The sequence below is a fragment of the Crotalus tigris genome, unplaced genomic scaffold (genome assembly GCF_016545835.1).
Source record: "Crotalus tigris isolate CLP2741 ecotype Arizona unplaced genomic scaffold, ASM1654583v1 scf7180000023608.1681014, whole genome shotgun sequence".
Taxonomy (NCBI): Eukaryota; Metazoa; Chordata; class Lepidosauria; order Squamata; family Viperidae; genus Crotalus; species Crotalus tigris.
In genome coordinates this window covers 705,799-727,449 of record NW_024100075.1, presented here as the reverse complement: position 1 = coordinate 727,449, position 21,651 = coordinate 705,799, and the positions used below count along the sequence as shown (strand labels likewise).

The 21,651-nt window shown below is 37.0% G+C and overlaps 2 protein-coding genes across 3 annotated transcripts in view; one reads left to right on the top strand and one right to left on the bottom strand.

Annotated features, from left to right (window-relative positions):
* Positions 1–921: 921 nt before the first annotated feature.
* On the bottom strand, positions 922–15,002 carry LOC120297250 (serpin B6-like). Of its 2 annotated transcripts, none has more exons than XM_039319684.1 (7): positions 14,841–15,002; positions 13,083–13,260; positions 7,817–7,954; positions 6,988–7,105; positions 4,127–4,269; positions 3,098–3,265; positions 922–1,940 (listed from the first exon to the last, which is right to left on the bottom strand). In XM_039319684.1, the coding sequence occupies exons 1-7, from the start codon at positions 14,990–14,992 to the stop codon at positions 1,536–1,538; spliced, it is 1,302 nt and encodes a 433-aa protein (XP_039175618.1). In that variant the 5' UTR covers positions 14,993–15,002; the 3' UTR covers positions 922–1,535. The 2 variants fall into 2 exon arrangements, with proteins under 2 accessions (XP_039175618.1, XP_039175619.1); XM_039319685.1 differs by lacking the exon at positions 14,841–15,002 and adding an exon at positions 14,786–14,808.
* The window catches only part of LOC120297249 (serpin B3-like), a 52,270-nt gene continuing 38,584 nt past the window's right edge, over positions 7,966–21,651 (top strand). The window contains exon 1 of the mRNA XM_039319681.1: positions 7,966–10,405. The gene's annotated coding sequence lies outside the window, so the exon portion shown is untranslated. The remainder of the gene's footprint in view (positions 10,406–21,651) is intronic.

Sequence of the window (21,651 nt, the reverse complement as noted above, 5' to 3'; positions counted from 1 at the left end):
GAAAGGCTAAATGTTGTTAAGATTTGAGAGGGGTAGATAGATCAGTGGGATATGACATGCTGTGATGCAGAAAGGGGAGGGGGGCAACACCCGCCAGCCTTCTTATCCACCTTGCCCTATTCATGATTAAAATAAAATGTTAATTTAACGGGCATTTGGTATCGGTGGATATCTATTCCATCCTATTAATCCAACAAATCAATTTTTACTGTATAGGTAGTTGTCAACTTCCAACTGGTCACTTAATGAAAGTACAACAGTCCTCCCCAGAGCTACTTACGATGTATTTTCAGAATTAAGACAGCCAGGCACACATCTTCTGGTCATGTGATTGTATTTTGGGCACTTGGCAACTGACTCACATTTATGGCTATTTGCATCATCCTGTGGTCCCATGACCAAAATTTTCAATTTTTTTTTTGCTGGTTTCCAGCATTCATTTCCAGTTTCCAGCGAGGAATGCCCATTGGGGAAAATGAATTTCCTTAACAACCGCATGTTCGCTTAATGACCATTGTAATAACTATCATACCACTGAATCTGGTCACATGGTGCCTCGACCTATGAACCCAACCACTTAAGACTGTAATTCTAGGCTCGATTACAGTCAAGGACTACCTGAAATACAATTTGGGTGTTACTGATGAAGTTCAGTGAAATGGAAGCTGAGTAATATACAGCAGCGGTCCCAACCTTTTTGATTACATGGACTGGCGATGGTGGAGGGTAGGGGATAGGTTCATGCACTCAATCCTGGACATGCGCAAATGAAGCCTTGCATGCTCATCCACCGCTTTTCTGGCCCAGTTCCAAACAGATCTTGGACTGGTACCAAGTCATGGATGTAGAGGTTGGGGACCCATGATATAGTGATGTAAGGGTCTATCACCATACCAGCTGTTAATAAATCTGAAAGCAACATCATCAAATGCTCTTTTATTTCAATTTTGAATAATGAAAAACTGCATCCAAATAAGAACTATATCAGGTAAATATCATTTGTAGATATTTGAGTTGTACAGGATCAAATTGCTTGATTAAATGATGACCACAAAAAATATGTTCTGTGTACTCATTCTAGCACTGTGTACACTTCCTATTATAAGCTCAGCAGCGGCATCTACAACTAGCCACGAGTTCACCCAAATGACAAAACATGATATCACAATGAAAGCTAAGTTGACTGTACTTGTATCATCGCATGGAAATGTATACTGGGCAGATACATAGTTACATCTGTGTTGTGATTCATGCTTAGCAACTTCTCCCCCACAGCCTACATTCCTATATAAACAAAGCAATGTTGCAGGATTTATCTACCAATCAGAACACCTGTACTAAAAATTATTTTCTTGAATTCATTAAAAATAATTCTATCCTGGAAAGAAAGGATTAAAATCCAGTATCATGAAGGAACTATCTCTAATTACAGAAATCGAAAGTGTGATAGTGAAAGTTCAGTACAACATGGTTTAAAAGAATCTGATGAGGAATTAAAGGCCAGCCATTATACCAGTATATACTGGATGCACCCATTATGGAGAAGAATACCTACCAAAGAACAGGATATTATTTCTAGATCGCTGCCTAATAAGAAAGAGGAAGGGATGGTCAACTATGATTTGTAATTCAGTGCCTGCACTCTTTACCACCATTGCTACAGCAGGGGCAGCAGCTGCCTCAGTGCCTTCTTCATTGACTTCTATGAATGATTTGTGAACAACTTCAGATATGACTAAATCATTGTTAGTTGACATTCCAGAGAAGTCTGCCTTGTCCTCATCAAATGCATCTGTCATTCCCATGCTTCTCAGAACAGGCTTCAGATCATATTCTTCTTCCAATTTAAATTTGGGAAAGGAGAGTTCTATTTCTCTTGGGATCATCTTCTCTGGACTGAGCCACTCTTCAAGTTTCTCATAAGTAATTTCTCTCTCCAGCTAAAATAAGATGAAAAGAATTAAAGGAGAAAGAAATTGGTGGTTATATGACACTATGTTCCTGATAATTTCATTCTTAACACAAGTATGATGCAATGTTGACAATTGCAGAAAACTCCTGAAATCTTACAAGCAGTTGCAAATTCTTGTATTTCATAGAACATTAGGAAAGATAATTAAGTCACAAAAACAGGGCAGACCTTAGAACCAGGAGGAAAAGGAAGAATATAAATGTAGCTTTATGTTCGAAGTACATCAATTTCTAACTCAATTCACTCATTAACAAACATGAGGAAGATAAGCCAGATCCACCTGGTAGAGTCACTAGTTCTAGAATTGCTTACCCAACAGTCCAGACAAATTTATATACATTGCATCAGAGAAAACTCACTTGCTGATAAATATTTTTATAATTCATTCATTTTTGTATTAAATTTTATACCAATTTTCATTCCAGAAAATCCAATAATTTAAACTGATGCTAAAAGCTAAAAGAATTGCTAAAAGAAAAGTACAAAATGAGACCTAGTTTGTTATAGTGGTTAAAAGCACTAAATCATCACTTGAATTACTAGATTTGGTGATTTGGAGTTAGTCACACCCTCTTAGCCCTACAAAGCAGGCAAGAGCAAACAACTTCTGAAAATGTTGCCAAATTAACTACCTGGATTTGTCCAGACAGTTGACAGAAGTTAAGCCTGACTTGAAGGCTCAAATATCCACATACCCACGCAAAAATACCTCAGCTATATGAACTTGTTTATTCGTTTCTTCAAGCTACAGATCTCAGTAGCTATTTCAACATTTAACAGTATAAATTGAAGAATCGAAAACTGAATCTTAACTCTTTGCCTCTTAATAATGTCATAAGAAATACCGTATATTATTGGCAAATTTATCAATTGCCTTGTACACATCAACTATCGATGGAATCACGTTGTGTATACAATAGTTGAGATATAAATGTATTAGCTGTGTTCTTTAGACTATTTTTTTTGCATCTTTTCAAAACAAGGGAAAATCAAAAGTCAGTCCAATAGCACTAATTATAATTGCAGAAAACCAAGCTTCAATATTCAAAAGGACAGCATACAGCTAGTATCAGAGATATTTTCAGATGGACCAGGGTTTTAAATTGTTTCATGAAAATACTTCACCTTTTCCAACCCAGTAGAATTATCTTCAATCTTATCAGGAAGCAAAATCAACATGTTCAAGTCTTCAACAGCATATGGAATCTCAAGAATTAAAGTCCGATAGTCCGATATGTAGGTCATGTTGTACTTCCCTTTGCTGAACATCATCTGCACTGTTTTGGTTTCATTCTACAAGTGAAGAAAATCTAGATTAGAAGAAATATTTCAAATAAATAGACAATACAAATAATGCCATCATGTATTTAGTGTTGGGGTTTTTTCCCCTCTGACTAAATCTTTCATCTTTTGATTTGACCTTTTGAATCAAACTATATTGAGTGTTTATAATGTATATGAGCATTTACTGTATCATATCTGTGCCATCCACCAAATTTTCCAATCTTTACACATAGTGATAATTTACTTTTCATAGAATTGGAATAATTTTAGAGTATTAAGGATTAGATTTAAAAAGCAAAACTTATGACTTTTAGAAAAATGATACCTAAAGAATTATCAATTCTGTGAGCAAAAGAATGCAATGAAACACAGGTCTGTGATTTTAATCAGCCATTTTCTAAAATGAACAGATGTTTGTAATATCAAAACTAGCCTCCTTTGTGGATACAACATAGAAACATATTGTGCCTATTCTTCCATCGAATACTTCTAGGTGATAATACATAAGAGAACCCTACTCAGCAAATATATTTGCTAATCACAACTACTCCCTAGTTATTGTGGTTAATCACATAGAATTAGTGGGACTGGTGCTGGACTAGAAATCCCTACATAAAAAGTTTCAATGACTGAAAAGTCTGAATTTCTACACACAAGTCTGAATGTCTACAGACAGAACCTGAATGTCTCAAGATGACTGATCTTCATGATTCCTCTATTTCCATGAAGATCAATAAAAATGTAAGAATTAACCAATTTCTTTGTTACAGGAATGTTTCAAATTAATCCCACACTTGCTTCAGATATATGCAAAATAATGCAATTTAAAATACTCAGAATGCCTCTTTTACCTGGTTAATAAATAAATACCTTGTTAATCTGGAATGGCTTTTCCTGTGTGTGATCTTTGTTGAACTTATTTGCCCAGTTTCCCGTGAAATAGATAGCATTCACCAAAACCAGTTTTGTAAGTGAATTAATTATTCTTGGAGCAAGCAGATTCTGAATTTTACCTTTTGAGAGTGTAAAAAAAAACTGCTTTAATTGACAGATACTTTTATAGGCATAATGTTGCACAAAAGTCTTAGGAATCCACTTGTAAGATTTATTATTTCTCAACATCTCTCTTTCTCTCTCTCTCTCTCTCTCTCTCTCTCTCTCTCTCTTTCTCTCGGTCATGTTTGTTGTTGTTGTTAATTGCGAAGTCGTGTCCGACCCATCGCGACCCCATGGACAATGTTCCTCCAAGTCTTCCTGTCCTCTACCATCTTCTGGAGTCCACTTAAGTTCACACCTACTGCTTCAGTGACTCCATCCAGCCATCTCATTCTCTGTTGTCCCCGTCTTCTATTGCCCTCAATCTTTCCCAGCATTAGGCCCTTCTCCAGTGAGTCCTTCCTTCTCATTAGGTGGCCAAAGTATTTGAGTTTCAACTTCAGGATCTGGCCTTCTAAAGAGCAGTCAGGGTTGATCTCTCCTAGGACTGACAGGTTGGATCGCTTTGCAGTCCAAGGGACTCGCAGGAGTCTTCTCTGCTTTTTAGTATGCTGTCTAGATTTGCCATAGCTTTCCTCCCCAGGAGCAAGCGTCTTTTAATTTCTTGGCTGCAGTCCCTATCTGAGCTAATCTTGGAGCCCAGAAAAATAAAATCTGTCACTACCTCCATTTCTTCCCCATCTATTTGCCAGGAATTGAGAGGACCGGATGCCATGATTTTGGTTTTCTTAATGTTGAGTTTCAAGCCAACTTTTGCACTCTCCTTCTTCACCCGCATCAAGAGGCTCTTTAGTTCCTCTTCACTTTCTGCGATTAAAGTGGTATCATATGCATATCTGAGGTTGATGATATTTCTCCCGGCAATCTTAATTCCAACTTTTGATTCATCTAGCCCTGTCTTTCTCATGATGTGCTCTGCATATAAGTGCTCTAGCATATAAGCACTCGTGGTATGACTGGATTATTTTATTGTTTTACGACTGTTTTTAACTTTGTACGCCGCCCTGAGTCCTTTGGGATTGGGCGGCATATAAATATTTGTAAATAAATAATAAATAAATAAATAAATAGGCAGGGCGACAGTATACAGCCTTGCCAGACTCCTTTTCCAATTTTGAACCAATCAGTGGTTCCGTGTTCAGTTCTCACTGTTGCTTCTTGACCCGCATATAGATTTCTCAAGAGACAAATGAGATGGTCTGGTACTCCCATCTATTTAAGAACTTGCCACAATTTGTTGTGATCCACACAATCAAAGGCTTTTGCATAGTCAATGAAGCAGAAGTAGATGTTTTTCTGGAACTCCCTAGCTTTCTCCATGATCCAGCGTATGTTGGCAATTTGATCTTTAGTTCCTCTGCCTCTTCGAAATCCTGCCTGTACTTCTAGTAGTTCTCGATCCACATACTGCTGGAGTCTAGCTTGTAGGATTTTAAGCATAACTTTACTAGCATGTGAAATGAGTGCAATGGTGCGATAGTTTGAACATTCTTTGGCATTGCCTTTCTTTGGAATTGGAATGTAAACTGACCTTTTCCAATCCGGTGGCCACTGTTGAGTTTTCCAGATTTGCTGGCAAATTGAGTGTAGCACTTTTACTGCATCGTCTTTTAAGATTTTGAATAGCTCAGCTGGAATACTGTCACCTCCACTAGCTTTGTTGTTGCTCAGATTTTCTAAGGCCCATTTCACTTCACATTCTAGGATGTCTGGTTCGAGGTCAATGACCATCTCATTGTGGTTATCTGGGATGTTAAGCTCATTCTTGTATAGTTCTTCTGTGTAGTTTTGCCATCTCTTCTTAATCTCTTCTGCCTCTGTTAGGTCTCTGCCATTTTGGTCCTTTATCATGCCCATCTTTGCATGAAACGTTCCCTTCATATCTCCAATTTTCTTGAAGAGATCTCTGGTCCTCCCTATTCTGTTGTTTTCTTCTATTTCTTTGCACTGTTCATTTAAGAAGGCATTCTTATCTCTTCTAGCTACTCTCTGGAATTCTGCATTCAATTGGGTGTATCTTTCTCTTTCTCCTTTGCCTTTCGCTTCCCTTCTTTCCTCAGCTATTTGCAAAGCTTCCTCAGACAGCCATTTTGCTTTCTTGTATTTCTTTTTCTTTGGGATGGTTTTAGTTGCTACCTCCTGTACAATGTTGCAAACTTCCATCCATAGTTCTTCAGGCACTCTGTCTATCAGATCTAATTCCTTAAATCTATTTGTCACCTCTACTGTATATTCATCAGGAATATGATTTAGTTCATACCTGAGTGGCCTAGTGTTTGTAGGTAAGCCAAAATAAAGACATTTTAATTTAATTATTAGATTCTTATCTTGAGTCTCCTTCAGGAGCTCAAGATGGTCACCAGAGAGCTTCTCCGACTGAAGATGAAATACAGCTTTTGCTTCCTCAGGGCCGGTTCAACATCCATCCATCTTCCCTACCTTAACGTTTATATAGTCACCCATCTTATGTCATTATTTAGTAAGGTTACCACACATAAACAAGTTAAACAACAGGCAAGTTAAATAACTGAAATATGCTCAGATGTGTCCATCAATAGAATCAAGCCTCTATTCTTGGCTAGAATTTCATCAGAGGTTTGATGGACACTTATGTAGCAAATAAAGGTTAATAAATATGGTGGGTCTGCCTGCCTTGTCTCTCTCTCACACATGCATGCACAATATTGCATGTCTTTCTTAATGCAACTAATAATTAACTCTATTATCATTCTCACCTGTGGTTTTTTCTTCTACCCAGGCATTTATATGTCTTCGTGAATATTCTGCAGCATGCTTAAAGTTAAGTTTCTCCAGACCTGCATGGTAGAATTTCTGAATGGATTCTATAAATGACTTAAAAAAACAATGACATCTCAGTAATGGAAGCAACACAAAAGAGCAAGAACTGATTTTGTTCCATGCTTCTGTGAACTAACACTCTGAAAACATTATTTATTACACTGAATACACCTTAGAAACAGCCAGGCCATTGGATAGTTAATACAGCTTAGAAATAGTATATCAGATATTAGGAACTGTTATGGAATTATCCCAAGATAACTTAGTTTATTCAAGAATATATCTGGCAATTATGGATCACATAGTTCTATTTATGACTTTTATTTGAAAGTTCTATATTTAGAATGCTAAAATCTTACTGGGTGTTCCTGTAACATTCTCACTAAAAGCAGCTAGACTTTTATTTCCCCCTTCAGTTAATTCAGTTGGCCAAAGTAAAGCTATAGGAGTATTAGGTACTTTTTCAGAGCTAAACTGCAATTCCAATGATATAGGCTGGAGTAGGCAACCTTGGCTCTTTTATGACTCGTGGACTTCAACTCCCAGAATAATACAGGCCAGGGGTAGGCAACCTTGGCTCTTTTATGACTCGTGGACTTCAACTCCCAGAATTCCTGAGCCAGCTTGGCTGGCTCAGGAATTCTGGGAGTTGAAGTCCACGAGTCATAAAAGAGCCAAGGTTGCCTACCCCTGAAGGCAAACGTTGGAACAAACAGAGCACTTATGGTTGTTTCTAGCCAGTTCTCCAATATGCATGTTACTTACTTCAAGAAAAACATAGGATGCTTCTCCAAAGAGGTGGTTGGCTAGACTGAGGCTATAATTGGCGCCTGGTTTGTTGATTTCAGAAATGAGCTTCTCAAATCTTTGCTGAACCTCTCCATCTTTGGATACAGATAGCACCTATAAGATGATATATGGATAATCAAATTATGTTCAAAATCAATTCAAAATGTAATACAACAATGACAAAACCTTGCACATTACAAATGATCTCTATATATTTTGGAGCTAAATTTTTTGAAGGATTACCTGCAGATGTGTAACTTTTAAAGTTGAAAGCCAAACAGATGTATAGATAATAAAAGCCAAGCAGAGTTGGACGTAGTTAATATTTGGGTAGTGTTTGAACCCCAAACACTTCAGCCTACTTACAGAGTAGGCTGAATTTTTTTTAAAAAAAATCCTTCCTTTAAGGCAACCGATTCCCTACTGTAGCCAAGGAAAGCATAGGTGTCCATAAAGTCCCTAAAAATTGTCTTGACTTTACTTGTCCATGTTTGGACTTTTCCATGTTTGAAAATCCTAGTCAATTTTTTAAAAAATATTTTATTGTTTTCTTTACAATAACAATCTCCAGTGCCTGGTGTACAGTGTATTGTCTTGGTTTATATATTTGAAAAAAAAAAACCAATAATAATTAATTCAGTCAATAATGATTAATTTTGATAATTCCATAATTAGTATATTAATTAATAATATATTTCTTTGATCTTTCCTTTTCCCAATTGTATTCTTTTTCTTCAACCTTAAATAGATATAATTCTTAATATTTGCAAAGTATAAATTATTAAATATAAACATTTTTTCATGTTTGTACTGTATTTCTTACCTGTCTTATAGCAGCTACGTATAACATCCTTTCTGAACAGCTTATATGTCACTTGTTTTTATAAAAATTACATCATCTCAATATTTTTACATTTCATATATTGTAAAACATACTATACTACTTAAATCTCTTATTCCTCTTATTGTAGGGTCCCTTTATGTTCAAAGTTCTCTATTCTTTTAACCATATTCAAACAAGTGTTTGCTCATGTAATACTCCATCTGGCAGGGCGAGTCTAATCTTTTGAATCTGTCTCTAGCCTTCTTCTTTTGCCGAGTAGCTTTCCAAGTTGATATATTTTGCTAACCTTCAGTTTTTGTAAGTTTTGTTGAGAGTAAAGAAGATAGAATAGGTAAAATATATACTTTCTGTCTCCCAAACTCTGATGATTCACCTGGAAATTCTATAGTCCATTCCATTGTTGTTGTTATGTCAAAGTCTTATACATTTTTTTGTATTTGTATTAAATTGTTTGTAGCTTTGTTGATTTGATCATGTTCTTCTATTATCTATTATCATGTGTTCTATTATCTGATTTGTTTATTCATTCACTTTGTTCGTTCAGTCATTTTCTGGGTGCTTTTTGATTGTAGCTTTAAATTAGATGTGCTTATTTATGTCGTCAAAGTTGTTTCTGATTTCCTTATGGTTTAAAGCTATTGTCATTTGTACCTGTTGTAACATTATGTACATTTCCTCCTGGAAAGTATTTGTCTTGCCTGGAAATATTGCTTCTGGAGGTCTTTGATGTTCCAGGCTAGATCTTTCAGGGGTAAATATTGAGTGTGGTGTCCTGTCATTTTTTGATAAGTGTATTATATCCATGTTGTCTCCCCCCTTCAAATAGTCTTTCATCAATATTTTAGTCTCTGAATTAGTTATCCAACTTATCAGTCTCAGAGTTGCACAACCCAATCTCATATAGCTCTTATCTTTATATATGGTTTTTGTAGTTCAATATATTTCCAATTATTAAGGCCTCAGTGAAAGCAGTATTTTGTAACAGGTTTTTTTCTTCAGGGGTCAATTATCAATCTGTCAGAGTTGCAATTCAGTATGTTTAGCCACCTTAAGTCCTTCCTGCAATTTTTCCTCTAAAAGATTATCCAAGAGCTGAAGTTTTTCTTTTTTTGTAAACAATTCTTAAGTTTAGACAACAGTCCATGTATTTTTCTTTCAGACACTTTTTAATCTTATTTGTTTAAACAAAGCTCTTTTTTTGTTCCCAGCTGTCTTCTTGAAGGTTATTAAAGTTCAAGGGAACAGATTATTCTTTGTTTCTAGGCACCTTGCCAATTTCTCAGTCATTTATTGTTAATGTTCTGTGCTCTGGTTCTCTACTAGGTGTCAGTAGTTGTTATTTTCCAGTTTTTTTCAGACAATAGTTATTATTGTTATATATTTTTTTTATAATTTCATTGAAGCCCTTTAAGGTATAGTCTTAATAGTTTTATTAGTTTCTAGATTTATCCAAACTGTAGTATTTAAAATTTAATTTCAATATATTTCTTTCTCCCTTAGTATTAATTCGTGGCTCCCGTCTATGAGGGAGTGGGGGTGAAGTCCCCTCCCTTCACTTTTGGAGGTTTTCTTGCTTTGGGGGTCTTTCCGAAGGATTCAGTTAAAAGGTAGAAGAAAGAAGATTGATACTCTCACAGTTCCAAGCATGCTGTTCACCGATGTTCTGGTTCGTGCTCTTGGACTTCAGCTGCAAGTAGCTTGGGCTAGACACTGATGTACAGGTAGCTTTTCTCCTGGCAGGTCAGAGGGCTTCCCCCAGATCGAATGGAATGACCGCCATTGTTTTGTGATTCACAGGGTGCCCCTCCTTCTCGGTCACTTCTTCGGGGCAACTTCAGACCCATTTAGGGTCCCCCTGGCAGGGAAAAACTGGTCATGGAAAGCGGAACTCTACTATCCTATGGCCATGCACTTTGGCACAAAACTGGAAGTCCCCAAAAGTCCTAGTCATTGATCTCCTTTGAAAATAAATTTGACTGACAAGCAAGAGAGATGGAGGATTTTCAGAAATGTCCTTCACTTGGAAAAGAGGGTTTTTAAATCACAAAGAGCCAACCCCTCCATGAATATATAGATAATGTACAGACAAGCTGCCTAACATGCACACATCCCAGGTTCGAATCTCAGAAGAGTAAGTCTGGCTGAAGAGAGTTAAGAAACTCGAAATAGCTATCCCAGTCCTCCCTTTATTCGTTGTTAGCAATCTAAAATAATGTCTTTGTGTGTGTGTGTGTGTGTATGTGTGTGTATGTATCAGAAGGAATACTTTTGTAGCTGCTACAATTCCCATCTTTAAAACATTGCCATGTTTTGCCTTCTCTGTCATGATATTTGCTCTCTGAAACCATTTCAGAGATTGAAGTTCCCCATCCTTTAATTGGCCCTTGAAAAACTATTTTGTCCCTATGTTTCAAGTTAGGGAGCATGCACCTTGAGTGGATATTTTTGGGTAAGCCTGTATTATTTTCTTTTGTTTTTTATTGTATTAGACCTGTTTTTAATTCATAACAATTCATAATGAAATAAATGAATGCTATGGGTATCCTGGATTGAAGCACAAACATGTGCCAGGACCAAGAGTCTATGTCCATCTCCCCACTCCCCAAGTTCGAAATTCCTTTTATTTAAAAAAAAATGATGTCAATTTTAGGACTTATACTGGAGGTGGTATGTTTTTCCTATCTCAGCATATTAATAAATTGTCCTTCTGATTTTTGGTAATTGTGCTGAAGGATATCTTTAGGATCCACCAAAATGAATTTTCAGACCCTGGGACTTCAAGTTAAGGATTTGTCCCAAATAATATATTTTCTATAATTAGCAATTGCCAGAATGGCAAGGTGTCAACTTGATGACCAACTTGATGATCAAAAAAAAAAAAAGTGATAAAGTACAGGTAGTCCTCGACAGTTTACAACAGTTTGCTTAGTGACTGTTCAAAGTTACAATAGCACTGAAAAAAGTGTCCCGCAAGCCACAGCTGAGCAAGACGCCCGGCGGCGCTCTTCCTCCTGTCCGAGGTTTTCATTGTTGTGAGCATTTCTGTTGAGGATTGGCAGTGGGGGTGGGGTGGGGGTGTTTGGTTTTTATTCCCCCTATCTGCTGGATGGTTGCAGCAGGTTTTGGTCACTTCACATGACCCTGGGACACTGTGACTGTCATAAATATGAATCAGTTGCCAAGCATCTGAATGTAAATCACAAGATCCTGGAGATGCTGCATATTGGAAGAAGAATTCTTTGCCTACTTTAGAAGAATGGTTTTTTAAAGTTTCTTATTTATCTGAAATGGCAAAAATTTCGGCTTATCTGAAAGACCAATCGCAAGAGAAATATATTTCGGTGTGGAAAAGATGGGTGAATTTTATACAGAATAAATATGAGATTAGAAAGTATTACTTAGCTTTTGAATAATCTATGTTTAAGGGTAATGATTAGAACTTTTGTTTTGTCTTTATGTATTGGAGTTAAAGTATTTAAAACTTTGTTCTTGGATGTATTTATAATTGCTTGATGTTTATTTAAGTTGTATGTTTCTTTTTTGTTTTTTTTAACCCTGTATTCAGCTCTGGGAAGGAGGGTGGAGGGTGATGGGGGGGGGTAGGAGGGGGGAGTATTTTATTGTAAAACTGTAAAAATTTTCAATAAAAAAAAAAAGATCCTGGAGATGCTGCAACATTCCAGCTGATCAGCGCTTCTTCTGGGTTCAGCAGAAGCACCAGGATCAGTGTTGCTTTCAGCTGGAGCCTGTCGCTGATCCTGATGCTTCCACTGAGCCCTGACAGCCCCGAAGAAGCGCCAACCAGCTGGAAAGCAGCACTGATCCTGGCACTTCCACTGAGCCCTGACAGCCCTGCAGCTCCAGCCATCTCTCGCTCAGGCTTGTGCGGTGCTGCCACCGGTTCAGCTCATTCCCCTCCCCCGCTACCACTTTTCTAGGATGGTCGCGTACCATCTGCCAGGTGCCAATGTACCACTGGTTGAAAAGCCCTGCTTTAAAGAAGTCAAGCACAGAGGCCTGAATCCCTATCAGACGTCCTATGCATGCTGTTTACATTCCAAGCAAATAGGAGCTGCTCCCATCCTCCTGCAAACAGAATCCCAAATCTGAATGAGAATTGGGAGCAGAGAATCCCAATAACAATGGCATCTCTTGCGCTTGTTGCATTTTTCAAAAGCTAATCAGACACTTGGCAATTGCATAAATAGCAACATCTTAGGACTGTAGCCAGGTTGAGTCAATAGGTGTGCTTGGAACTTTTTAGACTAGACGATAGATTAGCCACTCAAAGTTGCAAGATTGCAAAATGGGCATTGCATAAACTTAATAAATAAATAAAATGTTCTCATAATCAGCTAGCAAGGGTGATTATGTATAATAAAATGTATCTTGACATACCTTTAGCATCTGAGCTTCTGTGTTACCTCTGGCACCCAACGAGACCATTAGCAGCGCAGAAGACATACTCAATGGAGAAAAAACCAAGTTCTTGGTAGAATCTTTTGCACGAAGCGTCTTGAAGAAGTTGAAGGCAAAGGTGTTTCTTACTGCAGGAAGGCTTTCCATGTTTCTTAGCCTAGAGAACAAATATAGTACAATAAACCATAGATTAACTCCTAGATAATGAGTTGACCAAAACATCCCACTTATGTAACTATTTTTTACTCTACTTGAACAATTATTCTATTTGCTTTAAGGAATATAATTTACAGAACCTAATGGGCAAAAAATAAGGGAACTATGAACCCCACTTCCAGATTCACATGTAATTCCAAAAATAAGAACATCTGCGTTGGTGATGATTGTGAAAAGGGGGACACTGCTATACAGTCCTGCTCATTTTCTATAGAAGCAGCTCTCATTTCCATGTGAAGAAGGAGAGGCAGAAGATCAGGAAAAGTCAGGTGGATGCCAAGTCTAATACAGTAACGGAAGCTACTGAATAAAGATAATTACAGATTCCTAAAGACAAAAGTTGAAGGTGTGCAGAGGAATACGATTTGCTTATTCCCCCAAGAAAGTGGTCTTTGTTTAAGACCCCACTGCAAAAAAGGTAGGCCCAGAACAAAAATGTGATCTGAATTGAGATGAAACTGCAATTAAATTAAAATTAATTAAAAACTATTCATATTAATATTGAATAATTTATGAATAAAGACTAATGACACTACTTAATAATATTCCCCTTGTTTCACATAGACAATCTTACTGTGTAGTTTTTTATTTTACATTAACTGCCTACTCAGTCTTCGGAATGCATCAGTATTGCCTAAGGAATCATATTAGACTACATATATTAGGTACTGTGAATGCTAATTTTAAAAAAAAATTAGAAGAAAATAGAGAAGTAGACATTTTTCTAGTCAGACAGTGCAACTCTTGCCTGTGAACTCAGATGAATCCCTGACTCAAGTATTAAGCTAATAGATATATGTGGTAAAAAAGAAGAAACAAACAGAAAGAGGATTAAAAGGAATTCAGTAAAGAAAAGATAAATGTGTCTTTTAAGTAATAGATTCTAGAAAAGTGCATAATCTCACTCTAACCTTATGAATGATTTAGGAGAATCTGAAATTATAGATGCTATTTATGACTCTGAGTTGGTTTATAAATGCTACCAAAAATAAGACTTTAATTTTGCCTCCCACTCTGGCTTCCACTGAATTTGTATTATTTTTCTGTTGTTCAGGAGAATTTCTGTGTCTCTCTGCAAACAGTGTAGTTAAGAAATCTTTGGAAAAACTGAAAGCTACCTTCCATATTAGAAAAGAACAAGAACAGCAATCCAAGCAATAGGAAGGAATCATCCTGCCAGCTTGTATCAGTCAGAGTGGGAAAGTAGTAACTTGATTAAGTTTTTCATCCTGCCAGATTTTTGGAGGGAGCACTCCCCCACTCAATGCAATGATACAGCTTCACAGAAAACAGCAGTCCTGTCAGGACACTGAGATGGAGAATCCCAACTAGACAGCACATCATTTTATAGCTAGGTGTCTTCAGGGTGCTAAAGGCACCAGTCAGTTCTATCACCAGAACTTCTAAGTATTTATACAACAAGGTCTCAACCAAGGGAGCCTCAGAAAACTGACTATCAATCTCACCTGTGGCACCTGCAGGAAATAGAACAGGACAGAGAGAAACATATGATGGTTGTACCTGGAAAAAGTAGAGTTCTGGGCTGCTAGGGCAATTACCGGAGACGTCTCACTGGGCAGAAAGGCTGACAAAGCTGCAATAAATGCTAGAAGAAGCAAAACGTTCATTTTAGCTTCCTGACACGCCACCCTTCCAAAGGCAACAGAGATCATTGGCTAGAGAAGAAGGAAGGGATTACAAGGGCCAATCCGGATGTGTTCATGACTAAACTTCCTGGGAGTAGATCAGCTAGAGAAGAAGGAAGGGATTACAAGGGCAGGAAAGTAATCCGGATGTGTTCATGACTAAACTTCCTGGGAGTAGCCCTTTAAACAGTCGCAGTCTCCTTGGTGTACTAGAAGCAGAAATACACTATTGCAACATAATTTCTAGCTGTCAACGCTGCAAACATGGGATGTTTTTTGCTTTGACAATATAGAGAGGCAATATTTGCTTTGCTCATAGAATTAAAAGATGCTGGGGGGGGGGAGAATGTTTCCCCCAGTTGTTTTTAATAAGATAAGAAATGGCACGTTGTGGAAGAGAAGATTTGCCCTTCAAACTGATTGGAGAACGTAATTATGACTGCTACTTGGAAGTGGGAATTTGCCAGATACTATGTGCCGAAGGGAGGAGAATTCAGATCTTGGCATCCCTCCATGCTTTGCCGACACTTTGTTGCACAAATACTTTTTAGGATAAACAATGCCTGGAAGTTCTTTGAAGTGTTTCATTAGTCGGAACCATGACACGAGCTATCTTAATAAACCTATTCTACAGTTTGTGGGAAGACCACCAGCTACTCATCGTAATTTTAATGCATAAAATATTAAAATTAAATTATTAAAAATAGTGCTACACTATCCAAAGACTGATAGTAAAGGTAGCCTAGCAGACTTTGACTAATTTTGAAAAGTTAAGTAGGAGGAATCCTGGATGGAGACCACTGGGAAATTGCAGGGCTCGGCTGAGATAAGAGAAAAACATTCCAGAAGAAGATGGGATTGAAGCATTTGTACATTATGTCAAGGAAACTACATGGATCTGCCCCAAAGGTGCTTTTTCATTGTCTGCAAGGAGTATAAATCCTTCCATTCCCCACCATCCAGTCAGAGCCTAAGAAGCTTCTTGGGTGAGAAGTAAAACATCTTAAAAAAAAAAAACAAGAACGTCCAGTTGCCTCTTCAAAAAAGCACCTTTCGGATAACCTGGATGACTGAAAATCTCCATAAATGTTTATATGGATCTGCTTATCCAGAAGTTATACTCTGCTAGGATATTTTATTATTATTATTATTCCATCTATTTATTTTTTATAAATAACTCAAAGTACCAAATGTACCCTATGCTTCTTCCTCCTCCAGTTTCCTGCATAATATGTAGAGGCTCAGAACATGGGTGTCAGTGCATTGAAGAATCTAAACTAAATCTAAATCTAAATCTGAAGGCCCAATGAGAGGGCTGTGGAGAATCAGCCAGTAAATAACTTCTTTTTCCTCCTAAGTCATATATTTAAACTTAATATATTTTTCTTTAAAAATTCCCAAAGTACTTATGGAAAACTAAGTAAGTGCTATTGCAGCAGTTCCCATAGCCTGTTGGAATGAAAGCCAAAGCAATTTAGATATTTCTTTTTTTATTATTAAAATTTTTTAGATTTTACAAAAGAATTCCCTTCCCCAACCCCCCCCCAACCCTCCCATACACTCCCCCACCTCCCCAAACCTCCCGTACCCTCCCCCAACCTTCCCAGAGCTGAGTACAGGCTTAGTTAAAATTTTTCAAGAAAAACTTAGAACACATATAAATCCTAAACAAATCTAAATACATTAAATTAAACAAGTTATCTTCTCTTAAAAATAATAATTACAATCATTAAACACGTTATAATATACTCTAAACATTTTCTAATATCATACATATTATTATCCATCATTCTTTATAAACTCCCTCCAAAACACAAATTTAAACATTACTTAAAACATTAAAATTCCCTTATACATATTTAAGGCAAAATGTCCTTTAAATCTATACATACAATATAAAATCTAATCTCTCCCTCTTTCTTTATCCTAAGACAAAAAATAAACATATAAACATTCATTATACCATTAAAACTAAATATTCTTTTGAATACTCCTTGAATTGCTAAACTTAAACTTCTTATCTAAAATTTTCATTCAATCTCCATAATCTTCTCTCCTATCAAAAAAAAAAACTTAAAACACATATAAATAAACATTTTCTAATATCATACTTATATTATTATCCATCATTCTTTATAAACTCCCTCCAAAACACAAATTTAAACATTACTTAAAACATTAAAATTCCCTTATACATATTTAAATCTTTACCAATAACCAATTCCATCCACAATAAACACATTCCTTATCAGTCTCTCTTATCCATAAACCTCGAAAGAAGTGCTTTGAAATCTGGCCTTAAAGGTTGCTCCAAAAAGTTTATAAATCTTGCTTCTCCCGCAGACTCAGGAACCAATACTTGTGAGGATTCCTTAACCTCCTTCTTCTGTTGCTCCTTTTCTTTACGTTTATATGTTGCGCGGGTTGTCCTCTGCTCCTTCATCTCAACTTGTTGAGGCCCCTCGAACTGAGATTTCCCATTTTTCATTAATATAGGCTCTTCAGACTGCAATTCTACCCTTAAAGGTTGCTCCAAAAAGTTTATAAATCTTACTTCTCCCACATATTCAGAAACCAATACTTGTGAGGCTTCCTTGCCCTCCTTCTTCTGTTGCTCCTTTTCTTTACAATTATATGTTGCACAGGTTATCCTCTGCTCCTCCATCTCAACTTGTTGAGGCCCCTCAAACTGAGATTTCCCAATTTTCATAAGTTTGGCTCTTCGGACTGCAATTCTACCTTCTTCTCTTCCAAAACTTTAAACGCAATAGATGGCGATGAACATACCCCAAGGACCGAGATGTAAAAGTCTTTTGCCTTAGAAACAGTATTAAGTCTGTAACGTATCCCCAGGTAACTCACCACCATTCCAGTCGGAACATCCCATCTGAACAAGATTCGCCTCTTTTTAAGTTCATTTGCTAAAAAAGCAAACTCCTTTCTTCTTCTTAAAATTTTAGATGGGATCTCCTTTAAAATTATAACCTCTTGTGAAGCAATTTGAAACCTCTTCTTATAAAAGGCTTGTATAATTTCATTGCGCAGGGATCTTTTCCCAAAATAAATTACCACATCTCTTGGCAAATTCTTTTGCTCTGCCACCACAGAGTTAACTCTAAATGCTTTTTCAATTTCACTAAGTATTTCCTCTTTTTCTCTATTCAAAATCACAGTAAAGTCATTTGCAACCATCTCTCTCAGATCTCCTTGCACAGACTCTCTCAAGCCTCTAATTATTAAAGCATATTCCATTTGTCTATATTGAAGCATAAGAATCTCATCTTGAAAATTTTCCATGTCTTTTTCCATACTTTCAAATTTTTCCTCCATCAATTCCACTTTTTCTGCAACCTCTTCTATACGAAAGTTCAGCTTTTCAAGAACAGAGGCAACTCCTTTTAAAGCCAAAACTATCTCTTGCCTCAAAATCTTATTATTTTCCTCTAAGATCTCTTTCATTTCTCCCCTAATTTGAGATATAACATTTCCCATCATATCTTGCAAATCCTTCACCATTATTGACTGTACTAAAGAAGAGGGTGAAGCTATTGATTTAGGTTGTTGCGCTGATGATAACACCGAAGAAGAAACCACCTTAGAAGCTGTAGGAATTACTGAATGCTTTGGAGCCATCTTAAAAAAATCTTTACTCCTTCTTAAAAATTATCCCAAAAAGAAAAAAGTTGAGCAAAAGAAAAAGAGAAATTAACTCCAAAAAATCAAAAAATCCTTCAAAAGGAAATCATTATAATAAAAAGAGAAAAGTTTTTTTTTTAAAAAAAAAGGGAAAGGGAAAAAAATAATTAAATAGAAAAAATCCATTCCATTTTTTTTAAAAGTGGAAAAAACAAAACAAAAAAGTCAAACAGAAATAATAATCCTCCTAAAATCCAAACCCAACATAAATAAACAAATCCATATTCCGTTCCAGTCATTAAGAAAAAAAAGGGGAAAAAAAAAACACCGAAAAGCCTGCTGATCGCCATTTTACTTTCCCTTTCAACAAAGAAAAAAAAATAAAGAAAGGGAATATAAAAGTAAATGTAAATCTTTAAACTTAAAATCCAAATAAAATCAGAGAAAGCAAAAACAAAATCCTCTACTCAGCTCTGTCCGCTTCTAAGAAGAACTCACCAGATCATTTTAATCGCGGAGGTGGTTGCAGCGGCTTGTTTTGTCCCAAGAGACAAAAGCAGCTGGGAAGCGGAGACAGTCTGAACTCCGTGGGAGCACTCTTTTCACCCCCCAAAAAAGCCTTGGGGGTGCATAAGAGGCTCTACCACTATTCAGACAATCCTCTTCCCCCTCCCTTTGCCCAGGAGGGGGATTTTGAACCGCTGAACAGCTGATGTCCGCTGTTCATAGCGATTCAAACACTTACCCAGGAGGACGGCTACAGAGTAGCTGCCATCGCGCGCGCAGATCCACCGGAAGTCGCAATTTAGATATTTCCATATGGGTAAATGATGGCTATGTGCAAAGATTATTTCAAGATCGATTGCACCATTCACTCTTTAGGCTGAATCAGCAGTTGCTGCCCCCAGAAGAATTTCACTAGACCTCATCTGTTAAATGAGCCCACTGTTTGCCCAAATATTTTGGTGGAAACTAATGTAAGAGACAACTAACCATCAGGTTGAGTGATGCAAAAGCCGAGTCAAAAATCAAATACTTATATGCAGAAGGTTGTTCACTGGATATGGGTGTACTGAAATCAATTAGATCAGCATTCAAAAGATGGAATTCTTCCTGAAACCAGAGTGTGACATCAGTTCAGTAATGCAAACAATCTTCTTTCTGTGATTCCCAGCCCTGATTCTTCATGTAGCTGATATTTTTCCTGAGTGTTGTAATTCCATTTCTAAACAATTGAACAGACTGAGGAGTGAGGAGAAGCGACAGGTAAATTCTGCCTGTCATTCCATAGTGGTCGGATGCAGACACTTAGACTGCACACATACAGGTACAGGAAGGAAACTGAGAACATACAGGTCTGTATCTAAGCCCTGTTCAAAGCATCTCTTGTTTCCTTGGTCCCCATCCTTCTAAACTTTGATTAGGAAGTTAGAAGGGGCCTACTATTCAGATTTGCAACACCCCAAATTCCCTTATAATCCCCTTTTGCATTTTAGAATTACTTCCCCAATAATCCTGGAAATTAGTCTTCCAAATGTATTTAAAATGAAATAATATAGCTTATGGAAAATATTTTATTAATAAATGAAAATGTGGTTTTCCCCCCATAGGAATGGCCCTTTAAACATTCACAGTCTTCCTTGGTGCTCTATAAACAGAAATACACTATTGTAACATAATTTCTAGCTATCTTAATAAAGCAGAATTCAGAACTGAAAACGTTTCTTGGATGAGAAGTGAAACATGGATGAGAAGGAAAAATAAAACCCAGCTGCTTTTTAAAAAAAGCATCTTTGGGACAACCATGACCTGGATGGCTGAGAATCTCCATAGACATTTTCTTAGTATGATTGTAGGAGATGAGCAGGCTGAGCTGGAGGGTGCAACTGAACACATAATCAGCATAGAGTCATTACACAGCCTCAAGAGACCCAAGTCCATCCCGCCTTGAATTCCATTTATCCTTATCTAGCGTCAATTTAGCCTGGACTGTTAGTTGCGCAGATTCTTGTGTAAAATGGCAAGAATAAACTCGTAGTGCTTTGAATTCAACTCCTGTTCCTGATTATTTGTCCCTGGCAGTGATCTTATTAATGCTCATCTTCAGATTCATGGTCTTTATATTATGATGAGTTTACAAGTAATGAAAGTCAATATCCTTGATGGTTTAGACGAGTTCTCTTATCAGCCTCTACGTAGCTTTCTTTGTTCCTTCAAGAATTGGAAACATTAATCAAAGAAACTCCTAGTGACTGAAAACATTAATCAAAATGGCCCCCCTCTGCTATTGCCATCACACACTAAGTTTTCAGGTTCAGCATAGCTGAAAATAATTCTAGAATAAAATCATTTATCATAAGTGATTGAAAGTGACCACTTTAATGAAGTAATTGCCAGGGGTAAGTTGGTCTTCCTGTGGTTAAAAAATGACTGATACATTGTCACGAATAAGGAACAATCCTGTGAGAAATAGGACAAAACAGGAAATACTAATACTACTAATAATAAAGTTGGAAGGGACCTTGGAGAGCATCTAGTCCAACCCCCTGCTCAGGCAGGAAATCCTATATCATTTCAGACAAATGGCTGTCCAGTCTCTTCTTAAAAACTTCCAGTGTTGGCGCATTCACCGCTTCTGGAGACAGGTTGTTCCACTGGTTAATTGTTATAACTGTCAGGAAGTTTCTCCTTAGTTCTAGGTTCCTTCTCTCCTTGATTAGTTTCCATCAGTTGCTTCTTCTCCTGCCTTGGAGAATAGCTTGACTCCCTCTTCTTTGTGGCAGCCCCTGAGATATTGGAACACTGCTATCATGTCCTCCCTCATCCTTCTCTTCGTTAAACTAGATATACCCAATTCCAGCAACCGTTCCTTATATGTTTTAGCCTCCAGTCCCCTAATCATCTTTGTTACTCTTCTCTGTACTCTTTCTAGAGTCTCAACATCTTTTTTACATCATGGTGACCAAAACTGGATGCAGTATTCCAAATGTGGCCTTATCAAGGCATTTTAAAGTGGTATTAAATATCAAACATAAATGCCAGCTCACTGC